General features: G+C 42.2%; 3 protein-coding genes across 3 annotated transcripts in view; 1 reads left to right on the top strand and 2 right to left on the bottom strand.

The window, feature by feature from the left end:
• slc22a16 (solute carrier family 22 member 16) overlaps positions 1 to 1,267 on the bottom strand; it is a 4,686-nt gene extending 3,419 nt beyond the window's left edge. Inside the window, exons 1-3 of the mRNA XM_077587590.1 lie at positions 1,130 to 1,267; positions 213 to 689; positions 31 to 148 (exon numbers count right to left, since the gene is read on the bottom strand). Of these exons, the coding sequence (XP_077443716.1) occupies positions 31 to 148; positions 213 to 689; positions 1,130 to 1,173 (639 nt within the window). The 5' untranslated portion in view covers positions 1,174 to 1,267. The remainder of the gene's footprint in view (positions 1 to 30; positions 149 to 212; positions 690 to 1,129) is intronic.
• A 1,437-nt stretch (positions 1,268 to 2,704) lies between these two features.
• mettl24 (methyltransferase like 24) lies at positions 2,705 to 8,557 on the top strand. The gene is made up of 5 exons (XM_077587591.1): positions 2,705 to 2,925; positions 5,220 to 5,318; positions 5,835 to 5,950; positions 7,371 to 7,590; positions 8,052 to 8,557. The coding sequence occupies exons 1-5, from the start codon at positions 2,752 to 2,754 to the stop codon at positions 8,367 to 8,369; spliced, it is 927 nt and encodes a 308-aa protein (XP_077443717.1). The 5' UTR covers positions 2,705 to 2,751; the 3' UTR covers positions 8,370 to 8,557.
• A 210-nt stretch (positions 8,558 to 8,767) lies between these two features.
• cdc40 (cell division cycle 40 homolog (S. cerevisiae)) lies at positions 8,768 to 16,274 on the bottom strand. Its single transcript, XM_077587006.1, has 15 exons — positions 16,037 to 16,274; positions 15,424 to 15,510; positions 15,161 to 15,290; positions 15,007 to 15,093; positions 14,797 to 14,936; positions 14,626 to 14,722; positions 14,403 to 14,542; positions 13,583 to 13,657; positions 13,469 to 13,514; positions 12,190 to 12,291; positions 11,948 to 12,063; positions 11,183 to 11,316; positions 10,317 to 10,393; positions 9,673 to 9,817; positions 8,768 to 9,205 (listed from the first exon to the last, which is right to left on the bottom strand). Exons 1-15 carry the CDS (start codon positions 16,226 to 16,228, stop codon positions 9,028 to 9,030), a joined length of 1,746 nt encoding a protein of 581 aa, XP_077443132.1. The 5' UTR covers positions 16,229 to 16,274; the 3' UTR covers positions 8,768 to 9,027.
• Between the last annotated feature and the right edge of the window lie 506 nt (positions 16,275 to 16,780).

Here is a 16,780-nt window from a genome sequence, read left to right as displayed (position 1 = left end):
AGCTGGTTAGACATGCCAAAACTCGCTCACCATAGCCAGGACGAAGCGGAAGGCCATAAAGTAGTAGTAGTTGGCGGAGAACGCCACGCACACGCCCAATCCAAATTGACACACGCTGGTAAACATGAGGATCCTCACTCTGCCCACTCTAAAAAAGAATTTAAAAAAATAAACTCTCTGGCTCGGCGAGAGCCGTCCGATGGTCGACTCACCTATCGGCGATGTCCCCAAAGACCAGCGCGCCCACCAGCACCCCCAGCATAAAGGTGGGCTGACACAATTTAGCCAACCAGGCCCGGTCGCACACCAAATCCCAGTCGGTCACTACGCTCTGGTACACTTGGCTGCGATCGTAAAGGAAGGGACCCTGGCATTTTTCCAGCGTTTTATTGGCGGCGGAGTGGTAGAGGAAGTTTTCGGGGACGATCCGCAACGCCCGCTGGCAGCGGCTCAATTCCCACTGCTGCCCGCCGGCCGTGCGCACCACTAAGGGCCCCGCGTCGGCGCCCAAGTCGGGTAGGAAGTCCTCCGGGAGGACGCCGCTGCGGTTGCCCAGGAGGACGTCGGTGACGTTGGCGGGGACGCCGCACACGAAGTTGGGCGTCTCCACCAGGAAGACGGAAGCCAGGTAATGGATGCCGCAGGCTACCGCTTGGAAAACGGCCGCAAAATACACGCATGCTTGAAATCTGCAACAACAACAAAAAACAGTAAATATATATTTGAATGTAGTACCAAAAAAAAAAAATTATAATTATTCCCCAGAAGTTGCACTATATCTATAAAACATTAACAATCAGGCTGATCATTTTAGAATTAAGTGTATTTTGTTGCACTGTGTGCATGCATGTGTGTGTGTGTGTTTAAAGTTAAAAGTTCACTCGAGGGCAGCAGAAAGCTCGCACAGTGAAATGAATTTGGACTAAAAAACATGCAGATATTTGATGAAACAACATGTAAAATGTTCAATTGACACAATGATTTTTTTAAAAAAACAAAGGTGTTTCATATTTTGACTCAAATTGGACATTATTACACACACGTTGTCGATTAGGATATTTGGAAAGCTGACAGTGTTTTTGGTTTGCAAAGACTTAAATGGAAGAAATATGGGATCAAGTTTGCCTACCTTTTAAAATGTCCCAGCTCATCAAATATCCTCTCGACCGTCATTTTGGGACAGTCGTGTTCTGCATGTGCGCGTGTTTGCGTGTGTATGTGTGTGTGGGTACACGTCAACTTAGGAGTGGGTGAGCGAGTGGGAGGGGGCTTTGCGTACCCACATACACACACACTAAGACACAAACAGGCAACGGTGGGGGGTGTTTTCAAGATGTTTTAAGGTAGCCAAGACAGCCAGGGAAAGGCAACAAAATAGAAATTAACTTTCAGACCAACTGTTAATCTTTTTTTTAGAAATATTATAATGAAATCTGTTTAAAAGATATTAAAAATTTAAGAAACTGCCATTCTTCACCATTTATATTTCTTTTTTTTATTTCAAATCTTCCATTTGTTGACCCTTCAAATTATTAATGATTCAAAATAACATATTTCAGCCCCTCCTATTAAAAAGGAGCATCTATTAGCGTCTATGGTGATGAACATGGTCAAAACAAAAGCTTAATGATTAACACGGTGGTAATTGCCTATTGCTGCCACAAGATGGCGACAAAACGGTTTTCATTAGTCGACAACACTCATTTCTCCTTAAGGCCAACTTACTTCTACAAAGCAGCAAATATTATGTTTGCCAATCATACTCAAGCTTAGACACGTCCCTGTGGTCATGCAATATTCCAAATAATTATATATTCACTACATTAACAAATAACTAGTGTCTAACGTTGCTCCGGCGACCAATCCGAGTGCCCGGTTAATCATTGGCAGGGCGGCATTCAGCCGGGTTGACTCACCGTGTGGTCGATTTGAGCAGATCCAGCCAAAACGTGCACAGTGTAAACAATGTTCAACTGTGACTCAAGATGATAGACATCCATTTAGATGGCGTCCAATCGTCCTTTCTAAATAGAAACAGAAGAAATGACACAAAATCAAACAAAAGTCACCCGTAAAATGAGCAGGGAGTGACACAAAATCAACCCAACGTGCAAAAAAAATATTTCTCTTTAAAAAAAAAAGAAAAAAAAAAGCTTATATTTTATATTACCGTTATTGTGATAGAAATATATTGAAAAATAAAATATGTACTGTAATACAGAATTTATTATGGTACAAAATGAATGTAAAATATACTGCATGGATGGATTGTAATGCTCAAATCTCGCCTCTTGATGGCAGTAGAGGTTATAAAATCTTTTTTATATAGCTTAGTTTAACTGATTTTTGTTATGGATCACATTTTGCAAAAATGTCAAAAGTACGGTTGCCACAATTTATTGATTAATCGAAAACTAATCTATCCACAAATGAAATGATGGTCACTTAATAAAAAGTTTAGTCTCAAAATAGCATTCTCCAATTCCTCATTCATTTTTAGTTCTCCTAAAAAAACATCAGTAAATATTTTCCTATCTTTGTATGAATTTGAAGATGATCAATGAGTGCCACATCAAGTAAAATGAGATTCAGCTAGGGAGGTCTTTAAGCGCGTGTGTGTGTGTGTGTGTGTGTATGAGGCGGAGTCTTGAGGAAAAAAAAATGTATAAATGAAAGAGGCATGTGTGTGTGTGTGTGTGTTGGGAGGGAATTGCACAAGTATTCCAAGATGGGCTAGACCGAGCATTGGAAATGGGCTTGCTACTGCGAGCGGCCTTGCTGCTCGCCGCCGTGTGTGTGAGCGTGCACGTGTACCTGGAGAGAGCACGGACCGCCGCACCTGCGCCCCGGACCGGGGGGGTCACCGAGGACGGAGAGAAGGGGACGCTGGAAGACGAGGAAGTGCCAAAACTGCAACACAGGAAGGTTTGTCTCACTAATATGCGGTAAATTGGACTGCTTCGTAGTGTGGGTGAAATGTGGGTGGCTAGGAAATGTCATTTGGAAAATGCCAGTCAGCTTAAAATTGATGTGTTGTTGCTTTGAAACGAGGAAAAAAAGGGTCTGACCTGGGTCACGTCTGGCGGGGGATAAAGGAAGGTTGGAGGTGAGAGTCGAGCTGTCGGGGGTCCCGTGAGGTAGCCTAGGGGGGGTCGTCAGCCGGGCCACACCTTCTCTGGGGAGTGCTACAATAATTTAAAAAACAGATTTTGACATGAATGCAAAAAAAACTATTTTTGATGATTTCTAGGGTGTTTGAATGACTGCCCAACGAAGGGTAAATAATATCCCTTTTTTTTTTTAGAATTCCGTGTACTTTAAAATAAGATAACCATAGTCATATTTAAAAAATGATAGTTTATGCCTTGACTAACATGAACAATAGTTCCTTGTGTGGACCACTCCAAAAAAGGACCTATTAAAACACACAAAGTCGCTGCGGCGTCTCATAAAAGTTAGCAAATTGGGATTAAGTGGCCATATTAGGAAGAAGGCGTCTTTAGACAATCGCTCAAAGGTTAAGTGACATTCAATCGACGACCCGCGGAACAAAAGCGGCTCTGTTGAGCGGTCGCAGACAAAATGATCGGCGTGCAACACAATTCTCCCCCTCATCCATGTTGTCTGGAAACATTCCACTCAATTCCCTCAATCCCATCGGCCCCCTCCCCGCTTGAATGGGGGCATTGACCTTTGCAAGCAAAGCCGCGGCGGCCATGTTGTTTGGCGAAATCGCAAACGCTGACAGACGCCTGCTTCAAAATGAATGAGGCATCGAGTTAGCCAAAAGTTAGCATTAGCAAAAGAGGGACATCAATTTAAAAAAAACCTATCGACAATAGGCATTGTATTCATTCTTCTAATTTAAATCAAGTACTTTTAAGTGTATAAATAAGCTAAATGATACAGTAGTTAATACCCACATAGTTTATAAGCAATCAAACTGCATTCCCCACGGCGACTATTTAAAGTTATTATTATTAAAGCTACATATTTTTCTTGTGAGGCCATCTCGTCCATATGGCGCTCAGTGTGCTGCTTTTCCGAGAGACATCTCGCGGCGTCTGGGACGGCGTCCAAGTAAGGCGAGGGCGTACATGGGCACGCAAACATGTTTTAACGGCGACGTCTTACCCGAAGTAGCACGTGCAAACAAGAGCTCATAAAATGATACATTCTTTGTTTTTACCAGAAAGGATACCATTAGTCTTTTGGTAGCGCAGTAGTCGCAAATTGACAATCCGACACGCTGATTTAACCGAAAACACGTGGGTAGACTGTAAAAATAATCAAATAAATTAATCCAAGCTGCTTTAAGATATATAAATTGCGCAAAATGAAATATTTGCCACAGCTCAGAATGCCCGCCCCCCCTTTTGGGCCCCCCAGAACTATTTTTCTAGATCCGCCCCTGGTCACCGTCACGTTTACGTCGGTATGCCCGATATCTGCGTGTCTTTCTCTTACCTGCAGCCCATTGTTTTGACAGAGCGTCCCTCCCTCTTGTTTAATCTGCTCATCTCTTGTTCATCCATCCGTCGGTCCGTATCTCGTCGGCCGAGGGATCCTTCACGGGTGACCTGGCTTCTGAGATTCCTGCCGCACACTCTCGGGTCTTTGAAGTTAGTTACAGCGTAAAATACACACGTTCAAGCATTCTCTGGAAGGATGCTGCTGTTTCGGAATGAACCGAATCAACTCAAAGTCAAAGAATATTTAAAAGAAATAATGGTCGGATAGATAAGACTCGTTTCCAGGTCTTGATGACTAGTTTGCCGCCTGACTGAACACTTGATTTTGTCGCAGTGCTTCTTCCTGGATTTTAAAACTATTTTCCAGAAAGACGTTAAAATATTTTCGTTTTTTTCCAATGGGTGCAAAAGTTGGATCGTCCCTGTCACGCCGTTCACTGGTGCCAGACCTCCCACTGAGTTCGTTGTCCCAGATATCTGCCACGTAATCAGTTGTCATGTTCCAACCTGCGCGGAATACAACTATAGACAGTCAAGTTGTTTTGGCTTCAGAAGACGACTGACAAAGGAGTACTCACCTCAAGGTCAAAGCAGGATAAATATCGTCTGTTTCGAACAGATGAAACTATGGTGACAGCAGATTAATAACATTTTTTTACTCCTATAAGCGTACAAGGATAAAACAGGAGCTGACTTTAGCGTCCTCAATCTGAGTTTCTGGAATGTTTCTATTTGTAAACACTGCAGGTGCGTCGGTGGCACATCGACCTTCAGCCTTGGGCCAAACAAAGTCGCTCGCTGGAGGATGAGGCCAAACGATTTCTTCACTACATCACAACACCGCAAGTAAACCACAGAGCACCCAAATACATCCTTCTCTTTTTCACTTACCTGACTGAACCTTACTTACGGATGGATCTGAACAACCTTTGGACCTAAAATTAGAAACACAAAACATCCTAAAAACAGACAAACCTAGATACCTACCAGTCTTGCTGTGTGGCTACTAGTTTTTTTTACCTAGGTCTACAATGTCTTCTGTGTCTGTCTTGCTACTGCAACCAAGAAATTTCCCAAAAAGGTGATGAAATAAAATTCGAACCGAACATAACATACCAATCAACCCACCAGTTTTACCTTAAAAACAGACAAACCTAGATACCTACCAGTCTTGCTGTGTGGCTCCAGTTTTTTAACCTAGGTCTACAATGTCTTCTGTGTCTGTCTTGCTACTGCAACCAAGAAACTTCCCAAATACGGGATGAAATAAAATTCTAACCGAACCTAACCTACCAATCAACCGACCAGTTTTACCTTCAAAACGGAACCTAAATTGCATAAATTAGCTTTTCTTTTCCTCAGGTATCCTGCCTGAACCCCCACACGGACCCAGACCGGGTCTGGGCCGTGTGCCTGGACCCAAAGTACAGCCTGACTCACAAGATGCAACAAAAGCATTGTCGTGTCTACTCTTTTGGGTAAGCCATCCCGATAAGAAACCAAAGCTTCGATACCCCAACATAGAACAGAACAGTGAGTTGGATACACGTGATGATGAGTAACAGCTGCACATGTGGTTTTAGTTATGGATGAAGATGTCAGACGCTGCTACGCTCCATCAATCCTTCAAATGCAGCTGTTTTCTTGGCGTTGCATTCAGATTTCTTCCCATAGTCGCAAAGTCCGACTCTGTCTGAGACTAATTGGTCACCGAGAGACTGCTAGCATCTTCACCGCTAATTCCCAATTTGTCGCGTGACGGTTAAATTAGAGAAAAGATAATCCTCTAATCGGAATCAGTCTCCCTCAAGCAAGTCGGGTCAGATCCCGCCAGGACTCTGGGGCAGTTGGTCTGCTAGAGATCATTAAGTTAATGAATGACTTTGTTTGTTCTGGCTTGACACTACCCTGCTGCTTTCTTTACGACACTCAGATCCGCAGGGGTCTTGACTTCTAAAGGAAGGGAAGTGTTCTTAATCCGAAGACCAGGCGACTGCCAAGCAGGTGTACCTCGAAACGTCTGAACCACCTCGAAAAACTGTGTCAAAAGTAGTCCTTTTTCTGTCTCCGTTCCAGAGAATCCTGCAAGAAACGAGCTAATATTTTTAAAAAACACATTTAAAAAGGCAAGGTGCCCTAGGATAAATGTTCAAAGAAATCTAATCCAGATCCTCGTCCCCTATTTGACCTCAATTATACTTGTTAAAATCTATCCAAGGCGCCATGTGGGACCAACTCTCTTGAGTGGTCTGCTCTGCTTTAGTGGGTCTAAAGTAGAAGTCCAATTTAAATCTGACTTCAAAACAGACGCCATAGGTCCTTAAATTCGTAATTGCCAACGTCGTTCTCATTCGGATGGGAGTCCACTCCTTCCTGAGGTCCTGGCTTGAACTATTCTTTAGCAATAGCCATTTTTGAGCTCCAGGAAAACAAAAAGAAGAAATAAAAATACACAAAACAAGCTAATTCTCCACTTTGCAGTTTCTAGTGACAAACGATTACGGTGAGAATTCACTCATTGCGTCAATAATTGAAAAGACGTCACCCAGTTGTGGGCGACCTGATTTGTTCCATAAGTTGTCTGAGGTGTCGCTCTCGTCCACATTCCCCCCGGCGGACTCCCGATGAAATATTTAGTGGAAGCGAAAACAAGCTGAGTCTCGGCTCCATTTCTCTTTCTCTGCATCATTCATGCTGCCGCTAATGGGATGCAATTTGGGGCCTCATCTGTAAAAGATGAGTACTGCAAAACGAGTTTTCCCCTTCAGCAATCAAAGCAGAAACAAGACCCCAGGGAGAGTATGGAGACGGGGGCTGAGGGGAATAGGGCCAGATCAAGAAACCCAGATTTGTGGCGTGTTGGAATTGCCAATCCAACACTGGCAATTTTGCTTCCAGGTTGGGGCCCAATAACCGTGGCTTTGAACGGTCCCTGGCCACATCCGGGTGCGAGGTGCACATCTTCGATCCCAGTTTAAAGGAGCCGCACCAGCAACGTAGTGAAATGTGGCTCCACCGCCTATCCGTCGACTGGAGGGACCCCAACCCCGCCGTGGTCGCCCAGCGTCAAAACACCAAGAAACTAGCCGCCATCCTCAACGACTTTGGTCACAGAAAGGTAAGAAACCGAAGACCGCATTCCTAGTACCACAAATCCCCCCTCTAATCTCAGCATTGGGCAAATCCTTAGGATTCCTTTGGAAAAGAATCTTTTGTTTGTCTAAAGTGGCGACGGTGCACTTCACTTTCATTACGCTAACCAGACGAGCGTGCCGAGGCTTTCAGGGTTTTAAACGCGGCGTCACACGGCATTCATCCTCGGAATGAGGTTTTAATGGTGGCGAGTGCCGTGGGTCAGCACAATCGGCGGCTTCCAATTAGCCAGATGCTTAAGAAAAAAGGCATTTGCACAGCAGTGTGCAAACAGAAAAGCGTACAGTCATTAGTCGAGAACTGTTGAGAAGTTAACACAGTCAGCTTTGTGTCAAGGCCTCGGGGATCCAGTCATGAATGAATGAATCTGATCACTGGCTCGCCTAAAAAGTTTAAGCATTCTTCATTTTATCTTCCCAATTCCAGGTGGACGTACTGAAGGCCGACATGGAGAGTGCCGAGTGGAAAATCCTGGAGAATTTAATCCTGGAAGGGGTTCTGGACTCAGTCGGTCAACTGCTTTTGGAGATTCACCTTCATTGGGCGGGTTTTGAGGTGGCGGGAGATGATCCTTCTGTGGTCCGCTTTTGGTTCAGCTTGCTGAAGGAGCTGGAACACGCCGGCTTTCGGCTATTCCACGTTCGCAGTGATCCGACGCTAGCGCAGATCTTTCTGCACAAGAACGTCCTGAATGCTAGCAGTGCCTACACCATGGCGTGGGTTAACACGCGGTGGGCGCCCTGAAGCGGTTTGGCCTTGGGGCAAAGGGGGTTGGTTGAAGCTCAGCTTTTTTTTACCTTTTTGGTTGACCTACTTCTCACCCAGTCGCGTGTTTTCCTGCTCTCTAATGACCTTAATATGCCTCCGGACGATGTTATGCTACCTCATGTTAGCTGAACTTCTTAGTCATTGGAGTTCATGGCCCTAGAGTAAATTCACAGCAACAAACAGATGAAGTCGAAAAAAGAGCAATATAGCATTAAGATCTATAAATAATAATGGAAAGAAATCTGCAATGGAAGAGATTATCAATGTTATGAGTCAAATTGCCATACAATTTTTTTTGTCTGCTCATGAAACAAGAATTAATGACTGCTATGTAAACAAAAAAATAAATAAAAAATAAACCAAGATAATAACGGTTAAATTGAAGGACAGTTTATTTCCGCAAACCTGACTGCAAAATTAAAAATGTTTTTTTCAAAAAATGTCACTGAAACAGGACAACGTAAAATAATAATACAAGACATCAATGCACCCCTGTTAGCAAAGTTGTTGTTTTTTTGAACATAACTTTGTACAAGAATATTAACTGGGGAATTGGGAATAGAAAAATACACGGCTAGGATAAAACTGGATGCCAGCCTTAACATACCTAACTTTTTTGTCCACGCGGCGACTTCTAATCCCAGAGTTTAATTAGTCCGTCCCAACCGCAGGTGATGATTTTGGACGTTTCATGGGGATGCCACAGGGCGCTGATGCACACCTTGTCGTGCGCTTTGATCCTGTGGTACAACCTGGTGGTCTTCCAGTCCCAGATGTTGAGTTTTCCATCAGCATCTCCTGACACAACATAGCTGGTAGAAATATAAATGTATGTTAGTACAAAGAAGGGTTTTTCTTTTGTGGGTATTAAGGATTTAATATTGCTCTTGTTGCTGCACAATGAGTCTTTATTTTAAGACAATTACACTTCTGGAAGAAAAAAAAATACACTACATTTTATGGTACTCGGACGATTCGTCGAAAGTCGTTTCGCCGACGGACGTTGGAATGGATGTCTCGTCGAAAAAAATAGTGTATAATTTGTTATTTTATTAAACAAAAAAAGTGGGGATGTTTCTCGTTGTGTTGTTTTTTGTCCCGAGGTTAAAAAACATACACACACGATCCGGGGGCGGGGAGAGCGCGAGAATCCCGTTTCGGCGAACTGTTCGTCGGCGAAACGTCTTTCAGCAAATCATCTGGTCACGCATTTTATTCCTCTGATGTGACTTGTTCCACATTCGTCTTTCCTCAACTCAACGTCAGATGGATTATTTACCTCATGTCCGGGGAGAAGTCTACTTGGCAGGCGTAGCCGGCGACCATGTGGCCCTTGAAGATCTTCTTCTTGTTCAGACGGAAGCGGTTTTGGGCGCCGAAGATCAATATTTGATTGTCCATGGACTGGCAGGCAAGCCACTTGCCTTATGTTTGGAAAAGAAAAAGGCAGGGTCGAATAAAAAACATCTTTTCTAGAGCAGTAGACGGAGCCGTTTTGGTGCAAGTGGACACCAACTGAGATCCCATGCATAATTCAAAAGGAGCCGAGATGGGACAAATATAAACACAGACCCAAGGAGGATAGAAAGATGGGATAATATGAGCCCAGACACCTCGAAACGTAGATAAATCAAAACAAAAATCTGAATTAGCAAAACGGGTACATTGTAAAAACAGTCTAATCCAGTTTGCAGGATTTATGGTACTTTTCTTCCCAGAAAGAAGATCATAAATTAGGGATTTGACTTGGATCACACGGCTCAAATAAGCGGCTTTAGCCCAATCTATCTGGGCTCCGGCTGTCCCGCCTGGTAAATCCGACCAGCTAATAATACAAGATGCACTGGCGCAACCCGTACTCAGTGAATCCACTCAATCGCGGCATGCCCGGGAGGGCCCGGTTGCTCTGCTCTTTTGACTCACCGTTAGGAGAGAGTGTTACTGCCGGCATGGAGTGCATACTCGGCTCGGCGATGTACTTGAAGTCCACGGGGATGTCCCTGAAAAAAATGGGGAATATAAAATGTACTGAGAAACATCTGGACTAATGTTGAGCTAAGGTAGCATAACATAACGACACTGACTGTGGACTTAATGATGATCAGGCTTAATACCAAAATTTAAGTAACATTTTGGCGTTAGGAAAAAAAAAATGTTGTTAAGTAGTGTTTGACCAACTTGCTATAATTTTACATTCATGTAAGCACAATTTTAGCATTAAAAAGGGCAAAAAAATATGTTGTGTACATAATTTCAAAACTGGTAGCAGTACAGTATTGGCATCGGCTAATACCGTGCAAACATGGTGGCTCAAAAAAAAATGGTATCAGTGAAAGGGATTTTTTTTTCTCACTAAAATGAACAAAGATGGCTGCCAATGAGGTAACATAACATCAATACAGCGCCAGCTGCTGTAGCAAGTAACGTGAGCCTCTTCTGGCGACTTAAACCTAATGTTGTCATAGAGTTGCTTTCGCAAGCCTGGTGAGCAAGCTGAGGGAGGGAAAAAAAATAGATAAAAAAAAAATGGGAGGAAAATAATAGCCGGGGGCCGGGTGGCATCTGTGGGAAGAAAAAGGACAGTAAAGCCGGGCGAGTCCTATCGCTTGCCTGCTTTGCTCCCAGGCCGACCTAATAAAGCCCCAGTACAGTCTGTTCTGTGAATTTTTTTTTTGTTGCCAGTTAATCCTTTTTTTTTACGCTGGCACGTTAGCCTGACGATGATTAGCTGGCGCTGAAAATTTGTAAAAGGTCATGCAGTTCAGTTGTTGTGGTGATTATGGACTCACCACTCCCAAACTCGAAGACTCTTGTCGTCCGACGTGCTAACGAAGCGGCGATTCTCGTCGACGAAGGTGATGGTGTTGACGGCGCCCAAGTGGCGGTCGTACTCCTGAACCACTTCGCCGGTTCTGATGTCCCACTGTCAGGGAATGGGAAAAAAAAATGGGCAAGTTACATTTAAAAAGAAATCTATCAGTGATGTCAAATTTATATTTAATGGGGAGTTTTTGTTAACACAATAATGATTGCCAATTGAAGAGTATTTATTTTGTGGTTTGTATTTTAATGTAAATAGGAGACAAATGAGGAGTTTGAGGAACTACCAAAAAAACTGAAAAGTCATTATCAAAAATGAAAGAAAAAATGCTAATTTCATGGGAATTCCTTTAATTAAATCAATACTAAATCCGTACGAGTCATTTTTTTTGCTTTTCGGTTTCACTTCAATACACCTCATTTGTCTTTAACCTTGAAACCCAATAAGAACACACTGTGCTTCAATAACTCCTTATTAACAGCCATTGCCTCGCAACAAGTTTCTGGAAATCCACTTCCAAACACTCCCGTCCTTGTCCTTTAATTTACATTTTAGTCCCATCACTTGGGCGTTTCTCTACTCTAAAAGCATGGTGATTAATGCTCACTGGCTGTCACGCTGGCACACATGACTAAACACGGTGTCGTGCTGCAAGATGGGACAGGAGGGTGTTTTACGCCGCTTTGGGCACAAGGTCACTCGGAGACGAAAAAAGAGGCGGATCAGCCGTTACCTGGACTATCTTCTTATCCGACATTCCCGCCACCAAGAGATTCTGTTTTTCTTCATCTGGGTTGAACTTGACGCAGTAGGGAACCTTTCTATTCGTGAAGCGGGATATGCACTGCCCTGCATAGTGAAAAATCAGAGGGGGATTTAACTCTTTACTGCCCCCTGCTGGAGAGGAACACAATTCCCCACATTTTTCACCCTCCTACCCAAAAATAAAAAATAAAAAGTGGACTACGAACGTACCAGTCTCTGAGTCCCAGAGTTTGATGTAGCGGTCGTAGCCGGCGCTGAGGAATTTATTGCCGCTGTTGTTGAAGCAAATGTCGCGCACCGCTTTGCTATGGCCTGGAAAAAGAAAACAAAAAATGTGAATGAATATCAAAAACTAATATGAAAAAGTCACTTTGAGTCCCCCTGGCCTCATTAGCATTTCCCTGCAACTGCCTGCCTGACTTTGATATCACATTTATTAGACGCATGTAAAATCTGGGGTAATGAGGGGGGTTTTGGGACCAAGGATAAAGTGAGAGCAGTGGGAGATGAAAGTGGGATTTAATCTTTAAATGAGTTTTTTTTCCTCGCTCAAAGACAACATGGCGGCTGCAGGGGACCGCTGACAATTTGGAATCCTCCCAAAAGAGTTTGTTAATATTGACGCCGATAGATGTCCAATCCATTTTGACTCAAATTGTAATAAAAAAAAACTCCCTCACACAGTGATTAATAATTCTGTATAATACAACCACTATTTGAAACATGAATTTGGAGCAATATGATTTTTTTCCTGTTTTTTTTTTATAAAGAGGATGCAAACTCGTGACAAATAATATTTGAAATGTTATAGTGAAAATTTAAAAACGCTAACATTTTATTTTAAGATTGATTTTTAAAAATTAGCTACGAAATAACCAAAATACATATATTTCTTAATTGTCCCCATGTTTAAAATTGATTTACAACATTCATAGTCCAAGTTTTCAACAGCTAGTGCGCAAATGAATGTAATAACAAATACTAAAATTGTGAATCGATAAGTCAACTAATTGCAAAAGCAACACTGTAAGCCCTAACACAAACTATTAAATAATTATGAGCAATACCTGAAATTTCTCTAAATGTTCCTTTCGCCAGGGACCATACAACGAAAACAAGCTATAAATACCTTCACTTTGGGATTCAATTAAACCGGAAAAATCTGCGTTTTTCTGATGAATATTACATTCAATGGTAGGATCACATCAAGAAGACAGGGGAAAAAATAAATAAAAAATCAAATCACTCCTTTCCATCCCCTCCGATCTCGTCATCCCTGGCCTAATGAATAATGCATATTGTTCTGTGAGAGAACTGACAAGCACAAGTGTGCAAAGAAACATTCCTTCCACGACAGCTCTGGAGAAGGCTGTCGAAAAGTGACCTGTATGCATTTACCCTCGACCGATTCTCCTCAGAAAAACACAAACGCTGTCAAAAACCAACATTCTATCCACTGTCCTATAACGAACAATGTTTGCTTACTTACCAATAAAGGTTCTTATGCACCTCCTCTCATTGTAGACCTCCCACAACTGCGGAAAGAAAGGCAGAAATTAAAAAATGCGTTGAGAATATTGAGGTGTCCGTTATAATACTTTACCTTAATCTTACAATCCATGGAGCTGGAGAGCAAAAGATGGCCAGAAAGTGGAAACAGTCGAATGGCGCTGACACCCTAGAAGACATGTGGACAGATGGCATATTAACATCTAGTGCACATGTGTCAAAGTGGCGGCCCGGGGGCCAAATCTGGCCCGCCGCATCATTTTGTGTGGCCCGGGAAAGTAAATGATGAGTGGTGACTTTCTGTTTTAGGATCAAATTAAAATCAAGAGTCCTTTAAATTTCCCCAGAAAAAAAATCAGCAATGTAATGAAGCCGCGATATTCGAGGGATTGCTGTATTGATGTAATTGAAAAATGAGGAATTGGTTAACACACATTGGCAAACCGGTGAAGAACAAGCACTTGTTTTATCAATAGCTTCTTATTTAATTTATTTATTGCTTTTGGGGATTTGGGGCTAGCATAGTTTAAAACTAAAATCCAATTGTGATATTACTGGTCGATACTATGATTTCGATTGGATTCAAGATTTTTCCAGACCAAGCTTTGGTACAAAAATTTTTGCGCCATTATAATTGCACTATCAAGCCTACAACTAATAATGCAAAGTCATTTAAATGTTATGTTATACTTCAAAACAATAACAGAATTGAACAGAGAACACATGACCAAATTTGTTATTAAAGGTCGCATACGAATTAGTTTTCTGGAGTTGAAGGAGAAACCGATGAAATCCCAAACCACTCCAGCAACGTTTGATGTTTTCCCACGTCCGCGGGGCACTGTTTAGGCTAACGAGGCTTCGTTTGCAAGTCAAAGTGATGACTTCAAAGCTAGCGAGCTTCTTGTACTTACCTTCGTGTGTCCGGTCCAAGCATGGATTTGCTTTTTGGGCAGGTAACACTTGTCCGGTGCCTCGGTGGAACGCAGGTTAACACCCACGTCCTGTGGGATGTGCAAGTAGGACCTGCCTTGGTAGTCGAACATGTCTTTAACTGGTGAAAACCAGAACAAGAGGACGACGTTAATGATCATTTTTCAGTCAAAAACCCAACTGTCCCCAAAATACGAAACTTACTATGAAGGACAGACTTCTCTTCTGCCGGAGCTTCTTCTTCAACCCTCCCCCGTTTTTGCCTTTTGGCCAAGTACTCATCCAACTCTTTCTTCTCGTCCTTTAAATCAATTCAATCACGTTCATAATCACGAAATAACGTTTTTGGTAATATCGCTCGAACGAGAGCGTTACCTCGGTGGGTTTTGCCACCAATTGCTCATCCACGTATTTGGCCCACGGTCCCAAGTAGTTGTCGATATCTCCCGCATCGCCTCCTTTGACCTTTTTCCTTTTGTCCGTCCTTTTGTAAGCGGTCTCAAAAACGGTCAACCCTGGAGTGAGAAAAATATCAAATCCATTCTCAATTGTTAACATCTCATGTCAAATACTCCAAAATTTTACCTTGATTTTTCTCAGCCTCCTCCACGGCACCGATGTAACTACTGCCGGTTATTTGGTTGGTGTCTACGGATGGATCTAAAGCATAACCTGGAGAGGAACGTTTAACTCAAAATTAAGACAAAACTATTATTATACAAGTTTGACTAAAGCCTACCGAGCGAGGAGAAGGTCCTCCTCTGCTGTTCGAACATGAAGTCGTTGACGTGAGCCGGTTCGGCGTAGCCAGATAACATGTTCCTTGGGGCGGCCATCTGTTGGGTTTGGAAGGGGTTTTCTGGTCCAAACTAGGAGGGAAAAGCATGCATAGTTCATTCAAATTCGAGTTTATTGCAATGCTCTTTATGAATGCGATGATACTTATGATAATAGAAGATAAAACAATCAAATACATCTAGTCAAGTTATATAGCAAACTTACCTCTGGAGCAAACATGGTTTCATAACTTGGGTTATAGGTGACTTCTTTTATGGAAGGGTCAAGATGCACGCCGGTTTCAACAGACTCCTACAAAAGGATACACAGAATGAATTTTTAAAAAATTGCAGGATTTTGACAATTAGCAAACAATTTCAGGCTGTTGTTGTCAATGGCAGCTAATGGGTTAAGGAAAGAAATATAGAAAATAGTTTATCAATTTAAATTGCCAAGATTTTTGAATTGACAAGGAACTAAAATACACTTGAATATTCTTCCCTCCATTAGCATTTTCAACGGGATAACAAAAATACGTTTTTATTAAAAGAACGTTTTAATTATTTCCACGACGCTGTTTAATAACGATTCTGATTCTAATATAGAAATCATTTCCACAGCATGCTTAGTTTAGCATGTAGCTAGTCGAGACTTCCCCTTCTCGTCCGCTAAAAGACATCGGTACTCGTTGCTATGCTAAATATACATACATGTCTTCCATTCAAAAATAGAATTTAAAACAAAAATAATATACTAGCCGACATTAACGCCATCAGCAGTAAATTGACTATCAGTATCAGTTCTGTACAATAGTTAGCATATTAGCAGCGGTGCCTACCTTCACGGCGACTTCGGGAGCGGAATTCAGAAGTGCTAACGCCATCGTCGACGCAGATTGTAAAGGCTTTAGGTGAGCCGTTGCGTCCGGATTTGTAACGTCCATTTTTTCGGGACTCGTGCAAGGATGGGACTCATTTTCCGAATCGGAATCGCTGCCGTAGGAAACGAGGGAAGATACGTCGGCTGACATCTTGGATGTTGTGCTTCGCTTTCCCCGACGGAAGTGAGGGAGATTGTCACTTCCGTTTTTTTCTTTTTCGTTTTGTTAAAATAATAAATTACATAATTCAATAAGATAGTTATATTCGTAAGTTATTAAAATACTGAAATAAACAAGTAATAAATTTATAAGGCAATTGGGCAGGCTATAATTTTTAGAACTATAAAACCTTACGTTAATTACTTTAACATATTATTTTTCAAATGTAATTACTATAACACTACGTACACCACAAATCCAAGCATTTAAGCCTGTTTTTATTTATTTTTTATATACAACTTAAATTTATGAACACCATACGTAACATTTAGTCTCCATCCTTTAAACAGTTATTAACGTGTAGTATATATATGTTGCGCAAGTTTATTTACCTCCCATATTGGCTCGGTTGTATAGGACGCTTTGGCACCCCAACAATAGAGTGGTTCGTACCATTGTGTCCACTTATTAGGGGGACATTCATCGGCAAATTCTTGCTTTTTTTACACCCTAATACTAAACGCGGAGTGCCAAACGCGTAAG

The sequence above is a fragment of the Stigmatopora argus genome, chromosome 19 (assembly GCF_051989625.1).
Source record: "Stigmatopora argus isolate UIUO_Sarg chromosome 19, RoL_Sarg_1.0, whole genome shotgun sequence".
NCBI classification, from domain to species: Eukaryota; Metazoa; Chordata; class Actinopteri; order Syngnathiformes; family Syngnathidae; genus Stigmatopora; species Stigmatopora argus.
Note: the sequence above shows the minus strand (reverse complement) of the source record. Positions and strands in the feature narration are given on the sequence as shown.

Excerpts from the sequence above, each read along its gene's own strand:
- mettl24 (XM_077587591.1), top strand. The coding sequence starts at position 2,752 with ATGGGCTTGCTACTGCGAGCGGCCTTGCTGCTCGCCGCCGTGTGTGTG. Across the intron at positions 5,319-5,834 it reads ACTACATCACAACACCGCAA|GTATCCTGCCTGAACCCCCA; the intron begins GTAAACCACAGA and ends TCTTTTCCTCAG. Across the intron at positions 7,591-8,051 it reads ACGACTTTGGTCACAGAAAG|GTGGACGTACTGAAGGCCGA; the intron begins GTAAGAAACCGA and ends TCCCAATTCCAG.
- cdc40 (XM_077587006.1), bottom strand. The coding sequence starts at position 16,228 with ATGTCAGCCGACGTATCTTCCCTCGTTTCCTACGGCAGCGATTCCGAT. Across the intron at positions 14,543-14,625 it reads AGAGAAGTCTGTCCTTCATA|TTAAAGACATGTTCGACTAC; the intron begins GTAAGTTTCGTA and ends GGTTTTCACCAG. Across the intron at positions 12,064-12,189 it reads ACTCTGGGACTCAGAGACTG|GGCAGTGCATATCCCGCTTC; the intron begins GTACGTTCGTAG and ends TTCACTATGCAG.